We start from the raw sequence: 25,560 nt of genomic DNA on the forward strand, positions 1-25,560 counted from the left end.
AAATCTAATTAACGCTATACTACTCTTCAAATATCCTTGCATATTTCACCAAATCATTCTCCTACAAAAAATAATAAGTGAACCACCATCATCACTCTTCTGGGTAGGTGCAGGAGCCTCCCAGCTGCCCCCCACACGCTTACTTGTGCTCTCATGCATTTTCTGCAAGGCAGCCAGGGTTATCTTTTCAAAGCACAAATGTAATCATGGCACGGCACTCCCCTGTTTAAAATCTTTCTATAGAAAATTCTGACATTTGGGGCACCTGGGTGGCTCAGTCAGTTGAGCATCCGACTTCAGCTCAGGTCATGATCTTGTGGTCCATGAGTTAGAGCCCTGTGTCGGGCTCTGTGCTGACAGCTTGGAGCCTGGAGCCTGCTTCAGATTCTGTGTCTCCCTCTCTCTCTGCCCCTCCCCACTCATGCTCTATCTCTCTCTGTCTCAAAAATAAATAAACATTAAAAAAAATTTTTTAATTATCTCGATAAAATTAAAAAAAAAAGAAAACTCTGATGTTTAAAATCAAAATACTCAGGAAGTCTGGGACTTCCTGTGTGTATCCCCAGCTTTATCCCATCATCCTCTGTTGCTCTCTCTGTCCCATCACTTAGAATAGGTATTCAATAAATATTTGTTGAAGGAATGGATGAATGAATGGATAAATGAATAAAAAAATGAATACATTAGGAATTTTTTTAATGTTTATTTTTAAGGGGGGGTGCAGAGAGAGAGGGAGACACAGAATCTGAAGCAGGTTCCCAGCTCTGAGCTGTCAGCACAGAGCCCGACTCAGGGCTTGAACTCATGAACCGAGAGATAGTGACCTGAGCCAAAGTCGGCCACTTAACCGACTGAGCCACCCAGGTGCCCCCAGTATTTTTTTAATAGGAAGCAACATTTTGGCGAGCCAAACAAATAAGTGGTTGGATTTCAGGCACCAACAACTATCAAGTGGAAAAGAATTCTGGAGGGCAAGGACCTTCCCACAGCCCTCCATACGCTGACCCGGCCACAACACGAACCACCCTGGACTCAAGGTAAAAGCTACCAGGACAGACTTTGGCAAACTGCGTGAGATGATGTCTCAGCAAACCAACACTGCACTTACTCGAAATGTCTCCTTAAATGGCAGAAGAAAGGAACGTCCCAAGAGCACTGAAGCTAATGTTCAGGTTAATTCAAGGATTATCAGTGACAACAACCTTTGTATAAGGGATTTGTTGACCTATCAAGTTGGGCAGATTAAGATGATAAAAAGGAGAAAAAAGAAGAGATGAAACCATTTCAGTCTTGCACTAGTGCTCCCCACCCACTACGGGATCTGTTTGTCTTCTGGAGCCTCAAATGAACAAAAATCACCTCAACAGAGCTGGTGGCGTGCCAGAGGTAGTGTAAAAGGACTTGGGGATCTTTCTAAAGCCAGGCTTAAAACGGATTGCCCTGGCACTCCTCTCAAAGAAGCTATCTGGCTGGAACATCTCTTCCCTTCTCAGAAAGATTTGGTGGCAGCTGTTAAAGGAAACTGGGAACAGGGAGGGGATGGGCCTCCTTTTTTGAAGGTGACGGTGATGATATATGAGACTCACCTCCCAGTATCATAGGATAGGCCGACCCATTCTCCCCAAGCTCCACAATGAGGTACTCAGTGACAAATGTGTCACTCAAATGAGGATGACTTCATTGCTATCAGGTGAAAAGATCCTGACAACCAGGTACATGTGGCTTTCTCTGGTGGTGATAATGCTAACCTACCACGGCTCCCTGAGATCTGGCAACTTTGAGTTCAACGTATAAATGGGTAAATAAAGATCAGTAACTGCTCCTAAGTACCCCAAAACAGATCCTCACATAACAGGCTGTGTCACTGGCAGAGTACTGGCTTTGCAAAAAACAAAACAAAACCAAACCCCAAACCCCCGATCCATGAAGGATGTTTGAAGGCAGGAACTGTGTCTTATCAGTCTAGTCCAGAGCACTTCTAAAGTAAACTCTCAGTAAAATAAATAATTAAGTGAATTAAATTAGAGGAATTTAACCCTAATTATTTGTGGCTATGGAGTTTAACCAGCAGTGGAATCAGAGGCAAAATGCATAGTTTTAAGGGTAGAAGAAAAAAGGAACAGAAACATTTTAACCATACCTTGCTGTTTGTAAATGAACACGTGCATCTATCAACATCCCACAACTGCAAAAAATTCAGTGAATCTGAAGCATCATCTTTATGGTTTTAAAAAATAATAATAAAGTAGGACACCTGGGTGGCTCAGTCGGTTGAGCATCCTACTTCAGGTCATGATCTCATGGTTCATAGGTTTGAGCCCTGCATCAGGCACAGAGCCCACTTTGGACCCTCTGTCCATGTCTCTCTCTGTCCCTCCCCTGCTCTCATGTGCTCACTCTCTCTCTCAAAAATAAACATTAAAAAATAAAAAATAATAATAAAGTAGAGAGAATCAGGAGCTCTGCAACAATATCATGGAATCCTTCTGTTAGTCCTAGCCCTGCCATTAACTGGCCATGGGCCCTTGCCCAAAGTACCTACCTTCTTTAGTTTCCTGTCTATAAAGTGATGGGTATGACAGAGGCGATACACGTGGTTCATTTCGAAGTCCACTGTTGCATTGCTATTACACGTGAAAATCCTACACATCTTACTGGTAACTAAAGGCCAAGGAAAGAATGACCCTTTAGAGCTTTACACCACTGGATTCTGACTTTTTCTATTCATATGCTCCTTTGACAAGCTAATGAAAGCTTAACTTCCTCTCAGAATAGTGAACATATGAATATGCAAAGACAATTCTGCACCGTTTCAGAGATTTTACTAACTTCCTGAAGCCTGTCCACTGAGTTCCACGTGAAAAACTCTCAGTCTGAAAGGAGGCACGGTCTCATTTTTTCTCTTGGGGAAATACTCACCTGGAATACAGAAGCTGCACGAGCTTAAGCATCGATGGTCAAGCAAGGCCAATAGAAGATATTTTGTTACAGCATGAACAAGAGGAGAACACAACACTCCCTAGGAAGTATTCTTGCCAAAAATGTCAGACAGGAATCTCATGAAGCCTTCAGATCCAACTACTATCTTACAAGGAATATAGGGGTCAGGGAAACATGTTAAAAAATACCATGGGGAGGCAATCAGTAAAATCTGATTTTACTGGGAAAACTCTATAGGATTTGTCTTTCCTTGGCGGCCATTCTTTCTGACGCCATGACCTGGGACCTCTTGTTCCCTCTCAACCATGAGAGTCCCTTAAGGATCGATTCCATGGGAGAGCTCATGTTTTCTAACCACATCTGGCCACCATCACCTTCCTTTTTCTTCTCATTTGTATCTCACGTAGTCTATTCCACCCAATCCACTATTGCTCTATCTTCTTCCCAAGACCAAGGTTAACAAACTCTTATGGAGGGCCTGCCACAGCCTTCTGGAAACTGGAAACAGTATTCACGACTTAAAGGTGAGTTAGCCAGAGCCTGGGCCTTTAAGCGTCCTTACAATTATGTGCTGGGGTAACTGGGCAGTTGCTTAATGTGCAGTATATGCATTCCCCACTCTTGCTCTCTCTCTCAAAAAAAATATTTTTTTAAAAAAAGAAGGCGGGGCGCCTGGGTGGCGCAGTCGGTTAAGCGTCCGACTTCAGCCAGGTCACGATCTCGCGGTCCGTGAGTTCGAGCCCCGCGTCAGGCTCTGGGCTGATAGCTCGGAGCCTGGAGCCTGTTTCCGATTCTGTGTCTCCCTCTCTCTGACCCTCCCCCGTTCATGCTCTGTCTCTCTCTGTCCCAAAAATAAATAAAAAAAAAAAATAATAAAAAAATAAAAAAATAAAAAAAGAAGGCAATTAGCCTTTATCCCTTGAGTTCTTAAAAAAAAAAATAGCTTAAAAATAAGTGCAGCAATTTGCAGTTGACATACCTAAAATCAGAAAGCTGCAAAAAAAAAAAAAAAAAAAAAAAAAAAAAAAGATCTATTCTTGCCCTTCTTTCCAGCTCTGTGATTCCACAAATTTACAGGTCATTTTACTCTCCTTAAAAATTGTAAAATTAAAAGAATATGATGAAAGTCTAAAAATCTGATAGAAAACATGTAACTAAAGTGAATCCATTTCAGCTTCTTATTTGTTAACTAAATTTTTTAAAGTAAACTCTTCTAAAATAGAATAAATTGTATGGGTTCATTTTCCTAAAGTTATTCTTGCCATCCATAGGTCTACCAATATACACAGATAGAGAGTATCTGAAATAATATTCACCAATTTACCAATGGCTGACTGTGTGGTAGAATTAGGCAGTTTCTAAAAATATTTTTTCTTATACTTTCTTGGATTACTTCAAAATTTTTTATACTAAGCATGTATCATTTTCACCAAACAGGCAACCAACCAATAATTTTAAAAAATCCACCATTTCTTTTAAAATCCAATGGAGTGCCACAGATTGGAAGTTATAAGGAAACTCTTCACACGATGGTTCTAGAAGAGATGACTTCTCTCCAGTCTTCTCAAATGGCACCACCAATTTTTCCCTACCCTGATCCTGCTACAACACCAGAAGTATTTTGCTCGAGGTTAACTCCCATAAATCCCAACTCCCACACACTGGTGTAAAATGACGCATGGGCGAAATCCACGGGGCTAAGAGGTCACTGCCACTTCAGACATGCCTGCAAAGTACGGAAAAAGGATCATTCCCATCACCAACCACTGAGAGGGAGTTTCAGGAGGCGGTGTGCAGCCTGGCTCTTGCACAACCTACAGATGGATGTTCTCCTCTGTGAGGCTGGGTCCATGTGAACACAATCCAGAGCTGACCTGAACCTTGAGTCAAAACAGATGATCAGGCATCACCCAGGTCCATCAGAACACTGCTCACCACCACACATTCAAACAAGTTCCTCATTTGCTCTATTTTTATCTCATCTCCCTTTTGTCTCTTTCTTGTGTTCAGAGGTTAGTGACCATAGAACACTTTAAAAGAGCACTCTCTATAAGCACCCCCAAAGCTTTCTTTTAGTCTTTTTTTTTTTTTACTGTTTATTTATTGTGAGAGACAGGGAGAGACAGAGACAGAGTGTGAGCAGGGGAGGGGCAGAGAGAGAGAAGGAGATACAGAATCAGAAGCAGGCTCCAGGCTCTAAGCTGTCAGCACAGAGCCTGACTCAGGGCTCAGATCCATGAACCGTGAGATCATGACCTGAACCGAAGTCAGATGCTTAACCCCTGAGCCACCCAGGTGCCACTTTCCTTTAGTCTTGGAAATTCCAGAGGAATTTTGCAAGGTTTTGTTGCCAGAGTGGACAAGCAGAGCTAGTGTACTTTAGGTAATTTTATTAGTATTTAGGAATGAGGTTGCCTTTACGACTCTCACCCCTGGGAGAGGCTTCTTCCTACTATCTGGTTTTACAACTCACACTCCCAAAAGGGGCAGGAGGTGATGACATCAGAAGACCAGAATTAAAATCCTAACTCTAAAAAGTTCATCACTGAGCTAACACACATTTATGAAATGCCTAGAAGCCAGACTCCGGTGCTTGAAAGATGGAAGACATAATCCCAGCTTTCGAGAAGCCTGCAGTCCCAGAGGAGTGCAGAGTTACCTGATGAGTGAAGAACGGGGTGGAGTCAGGGAGGTGGCTGGGCCCGAGCAGGGGCTCCCAGCTTCCACAGTGGGGCGGGGATCCTAAACTCTCTGCCCCTCTGGAAGATCTTAAGACCAGAAGAGGTGGTTTCTTCATGGGTGGGGCACCCAACCTGTGCAGGAAAATTCAGAAAACAATTGTGGAAAAAGATAACCCTCGAACTACGTCTGGAAGTCAGGGGAGCTGTTACAGGCAGTAAGGCAGTGAGTATCCAAGCACAGACCAAGGCAGTGACACCCACAAATTCATGTGCACGTGCAATACATTGCACATGCAAATCAGCTCTCAATCACTGACCTCCATGAGCCCCTGATTCTTTATCTGTAAAATGGGGACAATAACCCTTGTGTGGCTACATCAAGAGCTGTTGCTCGCGTTAAATAAACACCACCAAACCGCTGTGTAAACTGGGAAGTCCCATTATCACCATGATGATGGGACTCTGTCAAGATTCAACTCAAGGATGACACTGCTATGTGGTGGAAAGAATCCCACCCTGGCTTTGCCACTAACCCACGATCTATCCTCTGCCACACCCCGGCCTCAGTTTTCTTCATCTGCAAGTCAGTGGTTTGGATGGAGCTACACTAAAGTCCCTTCCAATGTTGCCATTTTATTTCAAAGTCCCTTTTAAATTGCTAGCAATTAGCACATGGCTCCCCGCCCCCAGACTATCTCTTTATTCATTCTTAACCTTTACCTTGGCAGACGAAGCATAAGATTCATCAAGCACATTAGACAACCCCTGGCATATTTCCTGTTTTCCTCCATCCCCCCTGCAGGTCACGGACACACGGAACCCAGGCTTTTCAGGGCTCAGCTGGGACACGGCTGCTGGCCAGTTAACAAAGGCTGCATTTCTCCCAGGGGCCAAGGAAGTCCGGTGTAGGCCCGGTTGTTTGGATTTGAGGTGTGCTGGGGATGAAAGGCACCCTGGGAGCGGAAGGCTCGGTCATTCATTCATTAATTATAATTGACGGTTTGTTCTTAAGAATGATCCTTTGAAATTACTTTCCATCAAACAGTGACTGCCACAAAGGCATCAGATATTCAGAACATTCTCCATTTCCTCAGCACGAGTATTTTCATTCTAGGACCTGAGATTCTGATCTGGCTCTTCCCTTGGGAGTCTCTCCCACCCTCGCTTTAGAGGTGGGGTTTGTTTACTTGGGGCTGGCGGAGAGGGCATGTGTGTCAGTGTGATTAATGTCTCCTTTTTAAAAGGAAATCTATACTACACCAAATAACCTTTTTGTAGACTTCAGTCTGACCGTTTTCAGATAAGTGGACAATAGAAAAATTCCACGGAAAGGTTAGAAAAACACCTGAGACTAGTACCCACCTAATGTTGTGGGCCACACCTCTGGGTTACAACTGGAAGGGAGAAGCAAACTGGTATATTGATGTGGCTCTAAACAACAACAATGTGTGTGAAGGCCCAGGGGCATTTCGGGATTGACCAAGAGGAAACACATGTTGCACAATGATACGATCTTGTTGGTACAGTTGTCAGAGAAGGGAACTCCCACAGCAAAGGGCATAAAACCATCTGGAGCAGTCTGGGGCGGCTCAGTGCTGCAGCGCCAGGGAGCGGAGCAGAGCCCAGCCCTGCACCAAACACAGATGGGACCATGATCTCCAGCCACAACTTTAGCCAGACCCTCTCAGGCTCCTTCCATGGCACAGGAGGCAGCTGGGGCCAGCTGGGGAGCTTCCCTCGGGCTCCCAGTGTCCACGGGGGTGCCGGGGGCGTCCGCGTCTCCCTTTCCTTCAGCTCGCCAAGCTGCCTGCCTCCTGGAGGGTCTTGGGGATCCAGAAGAGGCAATTCCCTCCCAGGCAGGAATGGGAAGGAGATGATGCAGAACCTCAATGACCGCCTGGCCTCCTACCTGGAGAAGGTATGTGCCCTGGAGGAGGCCAACGAGCAGCTCGAGAGTCGCATCCTGAAGTGGCATGAGCAGAGAGATCCTGGCAGTAAGCAAAATTACTCCCAGTATGAGGAAAACATCAGCCACCTGCAGGAGCAGGTAAGATCCTGGGTGACCCTGGAACTCGAGAGGGGCTGCGTTTCCAGAGAGCTGTGGGAGGAGAAATAGGTACAAAAGACAATTTCCAGGAATATGGCAAAACAGCTTAAAGTCATTGTGAACAAAGGTATTTGAGGATATTTTCTTACTATCCCTTTTGGACCCGGGAAACTCTGTTCTGTATATTTCATCTTCTATACACAAATTATGCAGAGAATCCAAAAAAAATGCCAAAAGGCAACCAGCTACTGTCCAGTATCAGTTATGATCCAGCAATGTTATAGTAATGATAAGGGCTGGTATTCATCCTTCACGCTCAGTGCACAAGGCACAGGACAGCGTTTACTTTCTCACTACAACAGTTCTGTTCCACCACAAAAGTCCTGGTGACAGAGTGATGACCCACAGAAAGAAAAGCTGAGTTACGTTATTTTGGAGATCACACCTAAAAGCCGTCACTCCACTAGCCGGTACATTATTCTGACATCCCTGGATATTTCCTCTTGCGAGCTGCTAAAAGCTCTGAGTCCTTATTGCTTACAGTTCTGAAAAGGGCATATTGCTTGAAAAATAAGAATAATTAATTTACCCAATTAATTTATTTTTATTATATTCATAATAAAAATATGTCTATTGGAAAGGAAAAAAAAAAGAATAAAATGAGCATAATTTTTGGAATCTTACAGTAGGATGGGTAATGGAGACTTCTTTAAAAAAAAATTCAATCAGACATTTAAAAAGCTAGGCTTGGGGCACCTGGGTGGCTCAGTCGGTTGGGCATCTGACTTCGGCTCAGGTCATGATCTCGCGGTCCGTGAGTTCGAGCCCCGCGTCGGGCTCTGTGCTGACAGCTCAGAGCCTGGAGCCTGTTTCAGATTCTGTGTCTCCCTCTCTCTGACCCTCCCCCGTTCATGCTCTGTCTCTCTCTCTCTCAAAAATAAATAAATGTTAAAAAAAATTTTTTTTTTTTAAATAAAAAGCTAGGCTTATACCTTCTGGGATGTCTCATAACATTGGTTAGAAGTAGAGGGAATCCAGTTACCTCATAAGATTTTAAGTGTTTTTTGTTTTTTGGTTTTTTTTTTTTGAGAGAGAGACAGAGAGAGCACAAGTGTGGGAGGGGCAGAGAGAGGGGGAGAGAGGGAGAATCCCAAGCAGGCTCCGCACTGCCAGCGCAGAGCCCGACATAGGGCTCAAAGCCACAAAACCGTGAGATCATGACCTGAACTGAAACCAACAGTCAGACATTTAACCGATTGAGCCACCCAGGTATCCCATAAGATAATTTTTTAAAGCTATATAACTTCCCTCTTATGTAAAGCAGTCCCAGAAAATTCCCCAAAAGATCATAATTTAGCACATCCTAGAAAGGGCATCAAGGTTTCCAATATTATTCAGTGTTATTTTTCAACCTTTGGTCATCCTTACTTGAATGTAAGAAAGACCAATCAAGATAATATAAATCTGTCCTCATAATGAACCCTAATTATTGAATAATCAACCTAATAACTGACTGTGTAATTACCTTAACTATATAGTACATGGTTGTCTTTAGAAAAAAAACAAGGTGACTCAACAAACCTCATCATATATTTTTTTTAACTAATAAAAGCTGCTTTGGTTTTAGAATGGAGAATATAGAAGATTTTTGCAAATGGACAGTTGAGAACATAACTCCCAAAAGAAATGTGAGGTCAGACCTAGTCAAATAATTCACTGATTGTAGAGAGGAGGAGGGAACAGGAAAGAGGGAGGAAAACACGTATTGAGTGCTTATTATTTGCCAGCCGCCGTGTTGGATATTTTAATACACGTATCAGCACTATCTGAGAGCTCTCTGCCCTGATGGAAACATTCGATAGTACCTGATTCAATTCTTACAATGACGCTGTAAAAAGACTGAGGCTCAGAGTAGTGAAGCAGACACAAAAAGCCACCAGCGAGAGGCAGAGGTCGAATTCTAACCCAGATCTGTTTCTAATGGCCTCACAGTTTCCATACAGCATGGTGCTCACCTTGCCTATGTAATACAAAAATGGTACTGCTTGTTAATAAAGATAATGCATTACAATGGCATTGTTAATCATACAACACATTTCATAAACATTATCTCATTTTGTGAAGCAGGCATTTTCACCCCCAATTTATAGATGAGGAGACTGAGACTGCGTGGTTGCCCAAATTCTTTGGAACAGGATTGAGAAAAGGAGCAGGTGGCTTGCCCACTCTCCGGGTGGCCCAGGATCCTGGGTTCTGGGTTACAAATTAAATTCAGGTTTGAATTCCACTCTTTTCTGGATTTCTTACTTCAGTTGTTTTTTTTTCATGTTTGAAGAAAACAACTCTTTGACGTTGAGGTTGTCCTATCTGTCCCAATCTCCCCTGATTGCAGGCGAGAAAAGAGAGACCCAAAGATACAACAACCCACAACAACCAGGGGCTGACCCCTTCCCAGGCCTTGATGAAATAGATATGGTACTCTTCCCGTCCCCACCTCAGGGGTCTTAAATGTTACTCAAAAAGTCTTTCAGAGGTGCCTGGGTGGCTCAGTCGGTTAAGCATCTGACTTCAGCTCAGGTCATGATCTTACCACTCGTGAGTTCAATCCCTGTGTCGGGCTCTGTGCTGACAGCTCAGAGCCTGGAGCCTGCTTCAGGTTCTGTGCCTCTCTCCCTCTCTGCCCCTCCCCCACTTGTCCTCTGTCTCTCTCTCTCTCAAAAATAAACACTAAAAACAATTTTTTAAAAAAGTCTTTTAAAAATGAACTCAAAAATTAATCCAACCCTCTTGAAACACCAAGTCAGATATAGCCATAAGGATATGTGTATTTTAGAAAGGCTCTCAATAGTACTCTATTTGGTACTGTGGTTTACAATCAAAAATTCCATTTTCCTCTTCCTGGGACGAGATTACACACCCTGGAGCAGCAATGCTGTATTAATACACCGACTAGATCCTCTTAAAAGAATGAACTCAGAGCCTTGGGGGAGGATCCAGGTGATTAACTACAACACACAATGCAAAACCTACGCTTCACATATTATTTCTCAATCTGTCCTCATCATCCATTCATCACCATGAAGGATGTCTCAGAAAGAGTGGCTGTATCATAAAATTGCATCAAGTAAGCCTGAACTGGGGAAGTGGTTTTGATATTTAAATGTGCTCTATGGAAGGAAAAATAAGATAAAAACGGAGAGGGAGGCAAACCATAAGAGACTCTTAAATACAGAGAACAAACTGAGGGTTGCTGGAGGGCTGTTGGGTGAGGGGTGGAGGGTGGGCTCAATGGGGGATGGGCATTGAGGAGAGCACTTGCTGAGATGAGCACTGGGTTTCATATGTAAGCGATGAATCACTGGGTTCAACTCCTGAAACCAATACTACACTGTATGTTAACTAACTTGAATTTAAATAAATACATTTAAACAAACAAACAAATAAATAAACAAGCAAGCTCTAGATCAAGTGCACTTCAGAAGTCACCATTCATGTACTCTGAGAAGGATGCTGGCTGGGGGAATCAGACTCTTGATGTGGGGGTTGCAACAGATAAAGCATCAGTTTAACCCAGAAAAGCCAAATAAGCCCCCAGACAGCATTTTGGATTTTCTGATTCCATGGGGGGGAACAGTGTTTGGTTTCTCTGGATGTCTCTGATGATCCTGTCACCTCAGTAACCAGGGTCCCCAGGCCCTTGTGGATGGAGCCTCTTCTCATTTCCTATGAGCTTAGATAGCATAGCACAAGGAGTAAAGAGCCTGGAAGGAAAAGCATTGATTGGTATGAGAGTCCCTAAGCAGCACTTACAGAGGGGAGACCAGGAAATATCTACAGAATCCTTTTTTGGAGCAAAGGAAGTAGTCAGAGTACCACTTGGAATCCACTGGAAGAAAGAAGTTGGGCAGGAGCCTGGCTATCTCCCGCCACAAACAACAGAACTTTGGGGATGCATCTCAAAACATACAGAACCTGGCCTTTATCCAGCACAGACATTGGCTCTAGTTACGAAAGTGCCAACTTTTTTCTTTCTTTCTTTCCTCTTTAACTATATTCCTTATGCTGTACTCTTCATCCCCATGACTTATTTATTTTACAACTGGAAGTTTGTATCTCTTAATCCCATTTGCCTACTTCACCCACTCCCCTCCGCCCCTCCTCTGGAAACCACGAGTTTGTTCCCTGCATTTACGAGTCCATTTCTGTTTGTTTTCTTTATTCTTTATTTCTTATCGCTTCTCGGCCTTTTGGCTAAGATCAAGTGCATTCTTTATTTATTTATTGTCTTTTAGATTCCCTATGTAAGTGAAATCATACGGTATTTGACTTCTTCCTTATTTCTATGGTATTTTTCTGTCTGACTTATTTCACCTAGCATATATCCTCTAGGTCCACCCATGTCATCACAGAGGATATCATTCTTTTTATTGTTTAGTAGCATTCCATTGTATATATCTAGCACATTTTCTGTATCCATTCATCTATTGATGGACACTTACGTTGGTTCTCGGCTATTATAAATAATGCTGCAATGAACACAGAGGTGCATACATCTTTTCAAATTAGTGGGTTTTTTTGTTTTATTTTTTTCAGGTAAATATCCAGAAGTGGAATTACTGGGTCATACGGCATTTCTATTTCTAATTTTTGAGGAACCTCCATACTGTTTTCCACTGTGTCTGTACTAATTTACATTCCCACTCACAGTGCACGAAGGTTCCCTTTTCTCCACATCCGCTCCAACACTTATTATATCTTGTCTTTCTGATGCTAGCCAATTCCGACTGGTGTGAGGTATTATCTTATTGTGGTTTTGATTCGCGTTTCCCTGATGATGAGTGATGTAGAGCATTTTTTCGTGTGTCTATTGGCCATCTGGATGTCTTCTCAAAAGCTCTTTCATAAAAAAAAATTAAACACTTTAAATTTTTCTAAATTAATTTAGTTTCAACTAATTTTTCAGTGTCTACAGTATGCCCAGAATATGCTAAGTACGTCATGACATTTTATTTAATCGCTTCCAATCTAATCCTCATAACTCTTTGATAAAGTGGCTACTATGATTATTATTGCCATTTTATGGATGAAGAAACCGATACTTGGCAAGCTCACTCAGCTAGCAGGTGATAGGGTGGGACCCCAGACCCTGCTTTTTGAGTTCCAGACTCAGGAGTGTTATCACCACCTCTGAATCTTGCTATTGTGCATTCATGATGCCAAATTCCGAGCAACCAGCGGAGCTTTGAATAGGATCAGATTTTTAAAAGGTGTCTTTGTATTGAGGTATGACTTTATCCTAAGGAAATCTTTTCTAAATAAAGGAATTATCTGTTTAAATACGATGGGAATGTCACAGAATTTTCTGTCTCCAACTACATCACAGAAGTTTAGAGCTAGGACCTCTAAGGTCAACTGGTTCTAGTACAAACTCCTTATTTAACAGACAATGAAACTGAAACCCAAGGGACAGTGTGACTGGCCTGAGTTCATGCCAATGGTGAGTAATAGGAAGTTAAAAGAAAACCGCCAGTTCCTAGTTCAGCACAATACTTGGTACAAAAGTAGTATTATACTTTTGACATTGAGACATCGTCTCCTCAATTTTCCTAAAGATGGTGACATACATCAAATGTGCAATACTCCCCTAGTCACCACTACCTAGAAGAATTTACAAATCATACACGTACACACAACTGCTCGGGTAGGAACTTTCAACAGCAGTTTTTATTTAATGTTAAAAAGTATATGAACATCTAGTGAAAGTCTTAAATAGAGGCCTTAACACAGCTGAAGTTTATTAAGCTGCTAAAAAGTTATTTCAGTCAATATTTTAATAGATACAATTGGGCATTCTCATCATAGAAGAACTTACAAACACATACGCATACCTAAAAGTTATGGGCATGGCTATCACCACTTTGGACAAAAAATAATTGTGGCATGTGATGACTATTACAAAATTCATTTAAAATTAGTTTGACAAACATATACCAGTGATAATTTTGGTACTTCGCTCAGTGATCTGAAACATGAATGCTACCACGAGGAAGAATTATGTTCATCTAGAATAACTAATGCACTTTAAGGGAGCCAACCTAATATTCACAATAAGGCAGGATTGGAACTTAAACCTCTTTTAACATCTTCAGATGTGGATGAGCTGAAACAAAACACTAAAGGTATGTTTGCAGCACTAGCAAGTTAGAAGGCACTTTGAAGTGACTCTTCTTCCCTTTCCAATGTCATTTTTCCAACAGCAGCCTCAATTTTAGCCTCTCAAACTCAGTGTAAAAAAAGACAGCGAAGGGGCTGCGGGCCGTATTCTTACTTTAAAATCATTCTGATGTTTTGTACCTCATAAGTGTTCAGTATTTATTGATTTAGTTATTTGTTGTTCCAATGCCAGAAAAAGAAATCATCTATGCTAACAAATCATATACCCAGAAAGTACAGGGTGGAAACGCACCTCTCCCATGGGAGGTGTCTGATTTAAAAGCCTCTTTTTTTTTTTTTATTTATTTTGAGAGAGAGAGAGAGAGACAGAGTGAGCAGGGGAGGGGCAGAGAGAGAGGGAGAGAGAATCCCAAGCAGGCTCTGTGTGGGACTCGAACTCATGAACTGTGAAATCATGACCGGAGCCGAAATCAAGAGCCAGATGCTTAACCAACCGAGCCACCCAGGAGCCCCTGACTTAAAAGACTCTTGATGCATGTTTTCCAGATCATGGATGGCAAGCAGACCAACGCTCAGATCACTCTTCTCATTGACAATGCCAGGATGGCAGTGGATGACTTCGGCCTCAAGTAAGTTCCTTCTTCACTGTATTGTGGGGAATTGTCATTTGCTGTTTTTGTTTTGTTTTGTTTTGTTTTGGGGGTTCATCTTGTTTTTGTTTTCTAAAGGAATTAACTTATCTCACCATTAGCCACGTGTAATATCTTTAAAAGAGAATTAAAAAGGCATAATAACAAATACTTGAATGGACCCTATTTTAAACAAACTAGATATAAAATACACTTTTGGGCATGGGGAAATTTGAATATGAACCAAGAATTAGATGATGTTAAAGAGCTATTATTAGCTCTGCAGGTGTGATAATGTTATGCTTATTTAGAAAACTTTTGTTTTCATTTTTTTTTCTTATTTTAATTCCAGTATAGTTAACATACAGCTTTACATTAGTTTTGGGTGTACAATGTAGTGATTCAATACTTCCATACATCACCCAGTGCTCATCACAACAGGTGTGTTCCTTAATCCCCATCACCTATTTCCCCCATTCCCCACCCCAATCCCCTCTGGTGACCATCAACGTGTTCTCCATAGTTAAGAGTCTGCTCATCACTTAGATAACATTTAGCTTCATTCTTAATGAAAATTCTTGTTTTAAAAAGATGTATTCCGGGGCGCCTGGGTGGCGCAGTCGGTTAAGCGTCCGACTTCAGCCAGGTCACGATCTCGCGGTCCGTGAGTTCGAGCCCCGCGTCGGGCTCTGGGCTGATGGCTCGGAGCCTGGAGCCTGTTTCCGATTCTGTGTCTCCCTCTCTCTGACCCTCCCCCGTTCATGCTCTGTCTCTCTCTGTCCCAAAAATAAAATAAAAAACGTTGAAAAAAAAAAATTAAAAAAAAAAAAAAAAAAAAGATGTATTCCTGGGACACCTGTGGGCTCCGTCAGTTAAGCATCTGACTTTGACTTAGGTCATGATCTCATGGTTCATGTGTTCGAGCCCCATGTTGGGCTCTGTGCTGACAGCTCAGAGCCTGGAGCCTGCTTCGGGTTCTGTGTCTACCTCTCTCTCTGTTCCTCCCCCACTCGTGCTCTCTCTCTCTCTCAGAAATAAACATTAGAAAAAATTTTTAAATGTATTCCTAAGTATTTAGAGGTGAAATGTCATAATGCCTATAGTTTAGGTTAAAATACAAAATAGAGTATAGACGAAGCAAATTGTTAAGAGTTACTAAATCTAATTGATGGGTATATGGCTGTTTATTATTTCATCTTCTCTAATTCAAAAACAAATAAACAAACAAACATTGAGTCACCATCACAGAAAAACCTGCATGAAACAGACATATGAGGGATAAGAGATTCACCTCTAAATGAAGGTGAATCCTTACAAGGCCGCGGCCTTCCAACGACAGGTGTATTCTTCTCTTCCTTCCAACCAAAGGTACGAAAATGAACACTCCTTCAAGAAAGATTTGGAAATTGAAGTTGAAGGTCTCCGAAAGACCTTGGATGATCTGACTATTGTCACAACAGATCTGGAACAGGAGGTTGAGGGGATGAGGAAAGAGCTCATTCTCATGAAGAAGCGCCATGAGCAGGTAGGACTCCCTAGAAGCTCCTGGTAACCAGCACAGCTCTTAATCTGCACGTTCAGATGACTTAATAGCCACAGAAAAACCTACCATCTGAATGCTAGTCCTAGAATAGAAACATCTAATTTTTCCAGCTTCAAGGTTGTCTATGCAGTGTCAGATCCAATAGCCAAAATAAAATCACAATTGATGATAAATCAGCCAATAATTTTGCTAATATACAACGATTACCCAGACTTGTTTGTTAGTTTGATACCGTAAGAATAAATGCATGAGGTTGAACTTCCTTCATTGACCCAACGTACAGCAAATTGGGGGACAGTAGAATGAAGAGAATCTGCCACTGACCAAGGTAAATAAAACTAGTGACAAAAACGAAGAATCTTAATTTCCAGAACCATGTAACTAACTTTGAAGAGGTTACATTCCATCTAAAGCCCCTGAGACTCTGATGCAATATGAGGAAAGCAATCCCCGTTTTAGGCAAACAAAATTGCTTATGAACATCAAAGGGCCTCAATTATGAAGAGCTGGTGAGACAATGACTTAATTAAACGTTTCCTACGGTTTCTTGGTTTTCATGATATCCTATGGGTGTCAACCCTATGGAATCATAATACATGGCCAAGACGTTAAAAGTCTTTATACCTTTTGGCTTTGGGTTGCTAAACTGCTTCCCCAAAACAGTAGTCTACAAACTGAAATGTTCAACTGTTGAATTGTGCCATCATTTCACCCACAAATGTGTGCTGAAGAGTATTTTATGTGCTACAGAAGCAGAATTCTTTGCGAAACATTTTCAACCAGGGATTAAGTCAGTAATCACAGAGGCCATTTGATTACCTATCTAGTGTTATTTTTTATTTTATGGAGTTATAATAGAAAAAAGAATATATGTTTTGTCATCAACAAATAATACCTGAGAAGCCAAACCAAACCAATAAAAGAATAACAACCACATAAGCTGAATTTTTAAAAGATCTGTTAACTGCTGCCAATCAACACACTTCTGGCCTTCTGATTCTCACAGCTGATTCATTTTTTTTTTCTGTTATTAAACAGGAAATGATAGAACGTCATGTGCCAAATGACTTCAAGGTCAATGTGAAGGTGGATGCAACTCCAGGAGAGGATCTAATTAAGATCCTGGAGGATATGAGACAGGAATATGAGTTTATAATAAAGAAGAAGCATCAAGAGTTGGACACTTGGTATAAAGAGCAGGTAAAGAAAAGGGGCTCAGACTTCCCAAAGGTTCCATTTCCATGTGGTCCCAATGCCAATGCCTCTGCCCTTTGCTTGGTCTCGCAGTCAGCAGCCATGGCGCAAGAAGTGGCCAGTCCAGCAGCTGTGCCAAGTAGCCAAAGTGACATCCATGAGCTGAAGCGTACTTTCCAGGCCCTGGAGATTGACCTGCAGGCGCAGTGCCACAGGGTGAGTCTGAGGAAAATCCTGGGTCAGGTCCTGCCTCTTCGACAGAACCTCTCGTGACCTCTCTCCTGGGCTCATCTCCCCAACTCCCTTGGGACATCTCTCACTTCCCATTTTCCATCCAAATTGCTCATGATGAGCATGATAATGAGAGCTATCATTTACCGCAGTGTCCACAATGTGCCATATGGTACGTCAGGGGGTTCATTATGTTAACTGTCATCAAACCTCACATTTAACCTTTCCAGGCAGGTCTTTGTGTTCTCATTTTAGAGATGAGAAAACAAAAGCTCCAAACAGTTAAGTAAATCGGCCAAGGTCACATAGATAGTAAGTGGCCAGTGGTGAAGCCACCTGGTATTTGGGGGCAGGTGCGGGGGTCTAGGAGGCCCTCATAATCTCTACCAGCGCTCTCCCCGCTCGGCAACCAGGCTGCCCCCTGAAACCCCAGTAAAAAGAAATCCTGGTGCCAAAATGAATTGGTGGCAAATCCAGGCCTGGCTCACTCCGAAGCACCACTCTGTTCATTATGTATATGTCTTATCACCCAGTGAACTATAAATTCTTATATATAAATCATTTCTAGAATTTTCACGGTTTTTAGTAAAATGCTTTGTATGAAGCGTCACAAGCACTCAAGATTCATTAAATAAAATCTATCATTTGATTACCTTTGTAGCCTATCCAAATCTTCTGATCATTCACCAATATCATTTCCAAGGGCTACTCTGCCCTTGGTCTTGAGGAGAAATCACTGGTTTATTCTGTTGCAGATGCACATGGTAAATTACTGTTATGTTTTAGGAATAAGTGACGGTAAACAGACATTTAAAATGTACACTGTCAAGGTGATAATAATGAGCAAAGAAATAATTACAGTGTTTTATAGTTTTCAAAACATTTAGACATGCAGTATTTCGCAACAACCCTGTGAGGTCAGCAAAACATTTATATCCATTTTCATTCATTCTACCATCTCCTACTGTTCTGAGTGCTGAGGATTCTACAATAAGGGGGTTGACACTCTAGTGGGGATGACAGTCAATAAAGGCACAGATCATCAAAATATGTAGTATGTGAGATGGCAAAAAGTGCTGCCAATAAATAAAGCATGGCAGGGCGAGGTCAGGCATTCTGGAGTGCAGGACTGCCATTTTAAACAAGGTGCTCAGGAAAGGTTTCACTGTTAAGGCGACAGGTGAAGCGGTAAGAAGGCGCATCATGTGGCAATAGAGAGGGGGCTCCAGGGGGAGAGAACGGTAACTGCGAAAGCCATGATGTACAGGTGCGTGGGTTGGGTTGGAGGATCAGTAGGGAAGCCAATGTGGCTGTAGTAAATGAACAAAGGGAAGAAAAAAGGAGAAAAGAGGAGGGAAGGGAAGGGGAGGCCACTGGGGTAACAGTGGAGTCAGACTGCGCAGCCTTCACCCTCAGAGGGAGGTCAAGAGGAATTTAGAACAGCAGATATGGACAATTCTTCAAGGAGCTTTGCTATAGGTGAAGGGGAGCAGAGAAATCGGATGACAGCTGAAGGCAGATAAGGAGTCAAGAGAACAATTTTAAGATGGGAGAAATTACTCTATTTGACAGATGGGAAGAAGCCGGTAGAGAGGAAAATACAGGTGATGCAAGACAGCGGGCAACGGCTGAAATGACTGGAGAACAGACAGCTCATGCCAGGTACCAGGAGGGGAGTGAGAACCTGGTACCAGGGGGGCACTGAGAACCTGGAAGCAGATACACGTGGGTGGAAATAATGGTGGGAGCCTGTGGGAATCCTCTCCTGACGGCTTTCATTTCCGTAACAACATAGGAAGTGAGGCCCTGGGCTGAGAGACAGGAGAGGGAAGGCAGCAGCCCTTTGGGAGAACAGGAGAGGGAGAGGAGCAAAGCAGGCGGCATGAAGGGGCCCCCTGAAAGTTAGCAGCTGTGATAAAGTGAGAGCATCCAGCAGAGTCAGGGATTTCTCCTGAAGATTAAAGTTCTGCGCTCCAGAAAAGCGGGTGGTAAATCCAAACAGAGCAGGGATTTAAGTCAGTTCTCTGTATCCTAGAGCAGCAACTTCAATGTGCAGCTTTTAAAATTTCCTCAAAAATGACAACCTGTTACCATTGTCATCATCAATAAGCATGGCTTGGGACTATGGTTGCCAGACTGACCAAAATTAAAATACAGGACATCCCATTAAATTTGAATTTAGGGGGCACCTGGGTGGCTCAGTCGGTTGGTTGAGTGTCCAGCTTTAGCTCAGGTCATGATCTCGCGGTTCATGAGTTCAAGCTCCACATGCGGCTCACTGCTGTCAGCCTGTCAGCACAGAGCCCTCTTCGGATCCTCTGTCCCCCTCTCTCTGCCCCTCCCTGACTTGCACTCTCCCAAAAATAAAAAACGAAAAATTTGAATTTTGGATACGCAGCACAGTTTTGTTTGTTTGTTTGTTTTTTAGTGTAAGTATATCCCATGCAATATTGAGGCAATTTTTAGGATATACATGTACTAAAAAATTACTCGTCGCTCGTCTGAAATTCAAATATAACGAGGTGCCCCCTATTTTATCTGGCACCCCTACTTGAAACCCTTCTCTGAAGACACAAAGAGACAGGGGTCCCAGTTGCTATTTCCCCAGGAGGTTTAGATTAGGCCAGAGATAAAATGGGCATATGCTCAATCGCGAAAGAGCAGCACATACAGTAAACGCTACAGGAATGCGGCAAAGTTGCCAAGAGCTCCCTGACACAAAGAAATGCCCATAAAATGGGCTTCAGAAGTCCTGACTCTAGTCCACTCCTCACTGCCCAAGCCCCAACCCTGGAGTCAGCCAGCTGCCCACCTTTGCACCCCCGGCAGCCACCAAGACACCTAGCAGAGTGGTCGGTGTGTTGTAACTACTCAACCAGCACACATTGTTCAATCTATCAAGCCATCGGTCAGTTAGTACAAGGAACCTCGTTTCCTCTTTCAGAAATCTGCTTTAGAGAACATGCTGTCAGAGACCCAGTCCCAGTACTCCTGCCAGCTCCGGGACATGCAATACGTCATCTCCCACTATGAGGATGAACTGACACAGCTACGCCATGACCTGGAGCGGCAGAACAATGAATACAAGGTCCTCCTGGGCATCAAGACCCACCTGGAGAAGGAAATCGCCACCTACCACCAGCTCCTGGAGGGAGAGAGCGAGGGGTAAGGCAAAGGCCGGCTGGGGAGGAGGACGAAAAGGGCACTGAGTTTCTGTGTATGCATTCATATACCTCATACCTGTTATGCCTGTTAGTGAGCATCACTCCAGAGAAAGAAAGGTTTGTGATGAATTTCTTCTGGATATTTAACATCAGGTTGTATTTAAGTAGCATATGTCAATCAATCAGCTATTACTCCCAAGACACTAAGATTTAAGGTCCATCGTTAAAATTAATATATTAAGATCTCTAGAAAGAAACTAAGGGGGCAAACTGGGTGGCTCAGTAAGCTAAGCATCTGACTCATGATTTTGGCTCAGATCATGATCTCATGGTTCATGAGATCGAGCCCCTCATGGGGCTCTGTGCTGACTGCAGAGTCCGCTTGGGATTCTCTCTTCCTCTCTCTCTGTCCCTCCCTCTCTCTGTCTCTCTCGCTCTTACTCTCTCTCAAAATAAATAAACTTAGAAAGAAAAAAAAGAAACAACTAGGAAGGCTTGACTATAGTGTTTCCCACTGGAAATGTATACAATTTTGGTTCTGGAAAAAAAAAAAAAAAAAAAGGAAGGTTGGTGGAATATTTTAACCTGACAGCAGGAAAAGATTCATAAGAGATTGAGAAGTCTAGATTCTTCAATCCAGTATTTCCAACCAATTTAGGAAATGACAATAATTGTTCAGAAAAAAAAGGGCACATATATTCTATGACCCAAGAGAAAGGATGAGAAATTTTTTTAATGTTTATTTATTAATTTTGAAAGAGAGAGAGAGAGAGGGCACGAATAGGGGAGGGACAGAGAGAGAGAGGGAGAGAGAGAATCCCAAGCAGATTCTACAATGTCAGCACAGAGTCCAACACAGGGCTTGAACTCATGAACTGTGAGATCATGACCTGAGCCGAAATCAAGAGTTGGACACTTAACTAACTGAGCCACCCAGGAGTCCCAGAAAAATTTTTAAATACATAAATAGGGGGGCCCAGCTGGCTCTGTCGGTAAAGCATGTGGCTCTTGATCTCGGGGTCATAAGTTCGAGCCCCACTCTGGGTACAGAGATTGCTTAAGTAAACTCCAAAAAATAAAATAAATAAAAATACATAGACCAAATCTTGAACAGTCTGAAAAACAGTTCTAAGCTTCAAACCCAGACCCTGGAAAGGATCTCAGTTGAGGCAAATCCTGCAGCCAACTGAAACGATGGAGGTGGTTTGATAGACTTGTCTTGACCCTAGGGTCCATGTGAGGCCATACTCACTTTCTTCTGGATCCAGGAAGGTTTGCCCATGAACTCATGACCTTGAGACTACAGAGCTTGGACAATTATCCTCATTAAAGAGCTATGAATTTATAGGCAGGCAAAGGAAGTTAGTTCACCTTGAGGAGTTTTTTATGATTGTTGCTAACGCTAAAATGAGCCGTAACTCTTATCATTTTTATAGGATGATGGAAGAATCAAAGTCAAGTGTGAAAGGTAAAAAAAAAGTCTTTTCATCATTTGAATTTTCTTTTTAAAAATTAATCAGCACGTTTATTAATTCCCTAGTAATCATAATCTTTACTGTACTCCCAAATATCTTGTGTTCAATTTTTATTTTACTCCCAAATGTCCAGGAATTTTTGAATGAACTTGAAGTAGATAACAGGAAAACAGGGATCTGTCAGTATTGTCTTCAATAATATATACGCAAGGTCTCTGCCAGCAATAAAGTAGATAGCAATGATCATTCACATTATTACATCTCTGTTAAGTTATGGAGTCTGTTTACTAAACTCCTAGGAAATTAAGAGAAAATGATTTCACATAATTTCCCAAACTACATTCTGTTGAACACTAGTGTTCCGTGAAACTTGTTGCATATTATGAAAGATGTGTTCCATGGACAGAAATGGTTGGGAATACCGTATACCACTATCCTCTTAATGAACAGCCATGCATTTCAGTAAGTTAAACATGGAACAGATACTGCTGTGGGGAAGAAAACAGGAAAGAGAAAGAAACAACAAAAGTTTTACTTGGCTTAACTCGGTGTTGCCAAATATCTTTGACCTGGGAACCCTATTTTCTCAGATTGCCTGTAACATCTCACAGAAAAGTTCTAAGAAGCCCCCATCTGGGACGAGCAGCACTTTTCTGACCAGTTTGTGGTAAAAGTGTTCTAAGGTATTAGAGATTCAGAGAGTCAGGGTTCTGGGCACCATCATGGGCAGCTTGTGTAACTGCTACCTCTTTGCAAGACATTGACAGATGGTCCTTCAGCCTCTCCTTACCATGTCCAGGGACAGGGAACTCATTACTTGATGGAGTGGCACAATCTACTGTTGGAGAGGTTTGATTTTTAACAAAGGTCTCCCCACGTCTCTATTAATTTCAAGTCTTCCCTTTGGTCTAGAATCAGTTTCCTGCCGTGTCAACAAAGCACATATTCAAATAAATCATAACTTTGAAAACAGTGGGCATGATAAACAGCCCTGGCTTCTCATCCATCCCTCATGCTTTCTAGATCTTTAAATGAGGTGCTCAGAATGGCATTTAATGCGCTTTTAGCTCATAGAATCTGTGGTACAAGTGGAACAAAAGCAGAAAGACCTCCTCCAGGATGTGTAGTCAGGGACTAGATTCTGTATCAGTCATGCCTAGGATGAAGGTCTTGGCCCCTAGAAGATGACACTATTCACACACCCTTGTTTCCTGGAGGGTGAGATGAAAAACCTTCCTTGGTGAGATCTCTTCCCCCTAGCAGAACCTGCCATATTGCTCAGGGATTATGTTGGAAGGGATGGAGAAGTTTCAGGTACTAAGAGCAGGGAAATAAAAATAAGTATTTCAGATGGTGGCAGGAGCATGATAGTGACCTCTTCATTGCCTTTTCCCTTCAGCATCTGCAGCTCCAAAGATCAAGGCCATCACACAGGAGAGCATCAACGGAAGAATAATTCTTTCTCAAGTGAATGAGATCCAAAAGTATGCATAAAGCCAAAAAAACGTTTCTGCCTATTGTAAGGGCTACTTTTCCCCAATAGAAATCTTTGCCCAGACATGATGGGTGAGTCCTAAGAGGTATCCTTGGAGTTTTCAATCTCAGAAACTTTTTCCCCCCTCTGGAACAATGTCACCAGACATTCCATAACAATATACTGCTGCACTTAATATACTGCTGCACTTTCTGAATCACAGTATGAGTTCATGAGCATAAAGCTCTACTTTACTACTACAGTCTTCAGATTGCCATCACTGTGCATCTGTTTTGTAGCCAATAAAACTTTACACCTGGTGCATCATGTCTTTGTTTATGTCACATCATATTTATGTCATTGTTATATCAATGTCTCATCCTAACAAGGGATTCTCTGGGCATTGTCCATGAAAGAAAGGGAGCTTAATGCTTTGAACATGTCTGCAGCAGCCAAACACTGGGCAGAATTGTTTCCTTGCAGATATGCAACCAAGGGAAAGATGTGGCTCATGAGGCTCTCCACACCTCTGCCAGCAGAAGGGGGAAAACAGAGAAAGGGAGGCCTAAGAAAGCCTCGCTGAGAATGTAAGATGACCAAACAGTATTCTGTCTCACATACAGGCATACCTACATAACCTTAAGGGCCTAAAAGAAAGTTAAAGCTAGAAAAGGGAAGTCAGGGGCACCTGGGTGGCTCAGTCCATTAAGCATCTGCCTTCCGCCCAGGTCACGATCTCATCGGTTCATGCGTTCAACCCCTGGTAGAGCTCTCTGCTGTCCACACAGAGCCCGCTTCAGATCCTCTGTCCCCTTCTCTCTCTGCTCCTCCCCCACTGTTTCTCTCTCTCTCAAAAATAAATAAATAAAAACTTTAAAAAATATATTTAATTTTTTTTTAATGTTTATTTATTTTTGAGACAGAGAGAGGCACCGCATGAACAGGGAGGGTCAGAGAGAGAGGGAGACACAGAATCCGAAACAGGCTCCAGGCTCTGAGCTGTCAGCACAGAGCCCGACACGGGGCTCAAACTCACGGACCACGAGATCATGACCTGAGCTGAAGTCGGACGCTTAACCAACTGAGCCACCCAGGCGCCCCTAAAAAATATATTTAAAAAAAAGAAAAGGGAATTCAGAAAAAAAAAATCCTCATTACAAACAGCCACTAAGACCCTAAAAGGGGCAATGACTTGTCTAAGATCTGAAATACAAATGTTAGGGTCCAGACTATTATGTTGAGGTGGAGTATGGGCTGATGCACAAAGACTATGCCCCTCTGTCCTCTCAAAAAGATGCTTTTTTTTCTCAAATTGTAGCAGTGTGAGCCATTGTTCCAAGACTGGTACAGAGGAGCAGTGCTGGAGAAAAGGAAGGCAGAAATCCATATATCTGCTAAGGTGTTACCGGAATGCTGTCCATGGAATTAACAATTCCAGGATATTCACAATTTAAGGGATCACAAGCACAGGCTAGTCAAACTCTCCCCTTTAACAGACAAATAAACTGAGACCCAGAACAATAAAGGCATTTTACTCAAACACTCACTGGATTGTTGCTGGTCTAAATCTAGCTCTCTCGACTGTTAACCAAAGTTAACACTTGTTAAACTAAAAGTGGTATGAAGTAGTTCCACTGTCATCTACCACATTGGCAATGCCCCATATGTTTTTTTCTCTGTTTTAATACTTTCTTGGAAAGGATTGCTTTTGATGTTTCCTGAACGAGGCATCTGTTAAAACTGAACTGGTCTTCCCTTTAAGCAATAATTGGTGTTTCTTATTCTTAATGTCCAAATAATGGAAAACCGACCCCTAGCAATCTGAAATTAGACAAGAGGAACCTGGGATGATCACATTATTACAAAAATGTTTATCGTTAATTCTCTGAAGTAAAAATATAAATTTATCTGTACTATGTGATTACATCAAACAATCTCAAAAATAACCGGCACACTAAGACTGTCAATGAGTTTTCTTTGCATAGTATTTGTCTGTGGAGACATTCGA

At 42.3% G+C, this 25,560-nt stretch overlaps 1 protein-coding gene and 1 long non-coding RNA gene across 5 annotated transcripts in view; one reads left to right on the forward strand and one right to left on the reverse strand.

Annotated features, from left to right (window-relative positions):
• Positions 1–25,560, reverse strand: part of LOC131498508 (uncharacterized) — a 147,821-nt gene that overhangs the window by 30,493 nt on the left and 91,768 nt on the right. The gene's annotated exons all lie outside the window — the stretch shown is intronic.
• Positions 7,200–23,879, forward strand: KRT23 (keratin 23). The gene is made up of 8 exons (XM_058705776.1): positions 7,200–7,668; positions 14,389–14,471; positions 15,840–15,996; positions 17,053–17,214; positions 17,302–17,424; positions 20,384–20,604; positions 22,040–22,071; positions 23,478–23,879. Exons 1-8 carry the CDS (start codon positions 7,273–7,275, stop codon positions 23,570–23,572), a joined length of 1,269 nt encoding a protein of 422 aa, XP_058561759.1. The 5' UTR covers positions 7,200–7,272; the 3' UTR covers positions 23,573–23,879.

Source organism: Neofelis nebulosa, chromosome 16 (genome assembly GCF_028018385.1).
Source record: "Neofelis nebulosa isolate mNeoNeb1 chromosome 16, mNeoNeb1.pri, whole genome shotgun sequence".
Lineage (NCBI taxonomy): Eukaryota > Metazoa > Chordata > Mammalia > Carnivora > Felidae > Neofelis > Neofelis nebulosa.

What these genes read in the sequence shown, in the direction of transcription:
- KRT23 (XM_058705776.1), top strand. Translation starts at nt 7,273, where the DNA reads ATGATCTCCAGCCACAACTTTAGCCAGACCCTCTCAGGCTCCTTCCAT. An exon ending in GTGGATGACTTCGGCCTCAA is followed by an intron (nt 14,472 to 15,839) that starts GTAAGTTCCTTC and finishes TTCCAACCAAAG; the next exon opens with GTACGAAAATGAACACTCCT. An exon ending in CTGGAGGGAGAGAGCGAGGG is followed by an intron (nt 20,605 to 22,039) that starts GTAAGGCAAAGG and finishes TCATTTTTATAG; the next exon opens with GATGATGGAAGAATCAAAGT.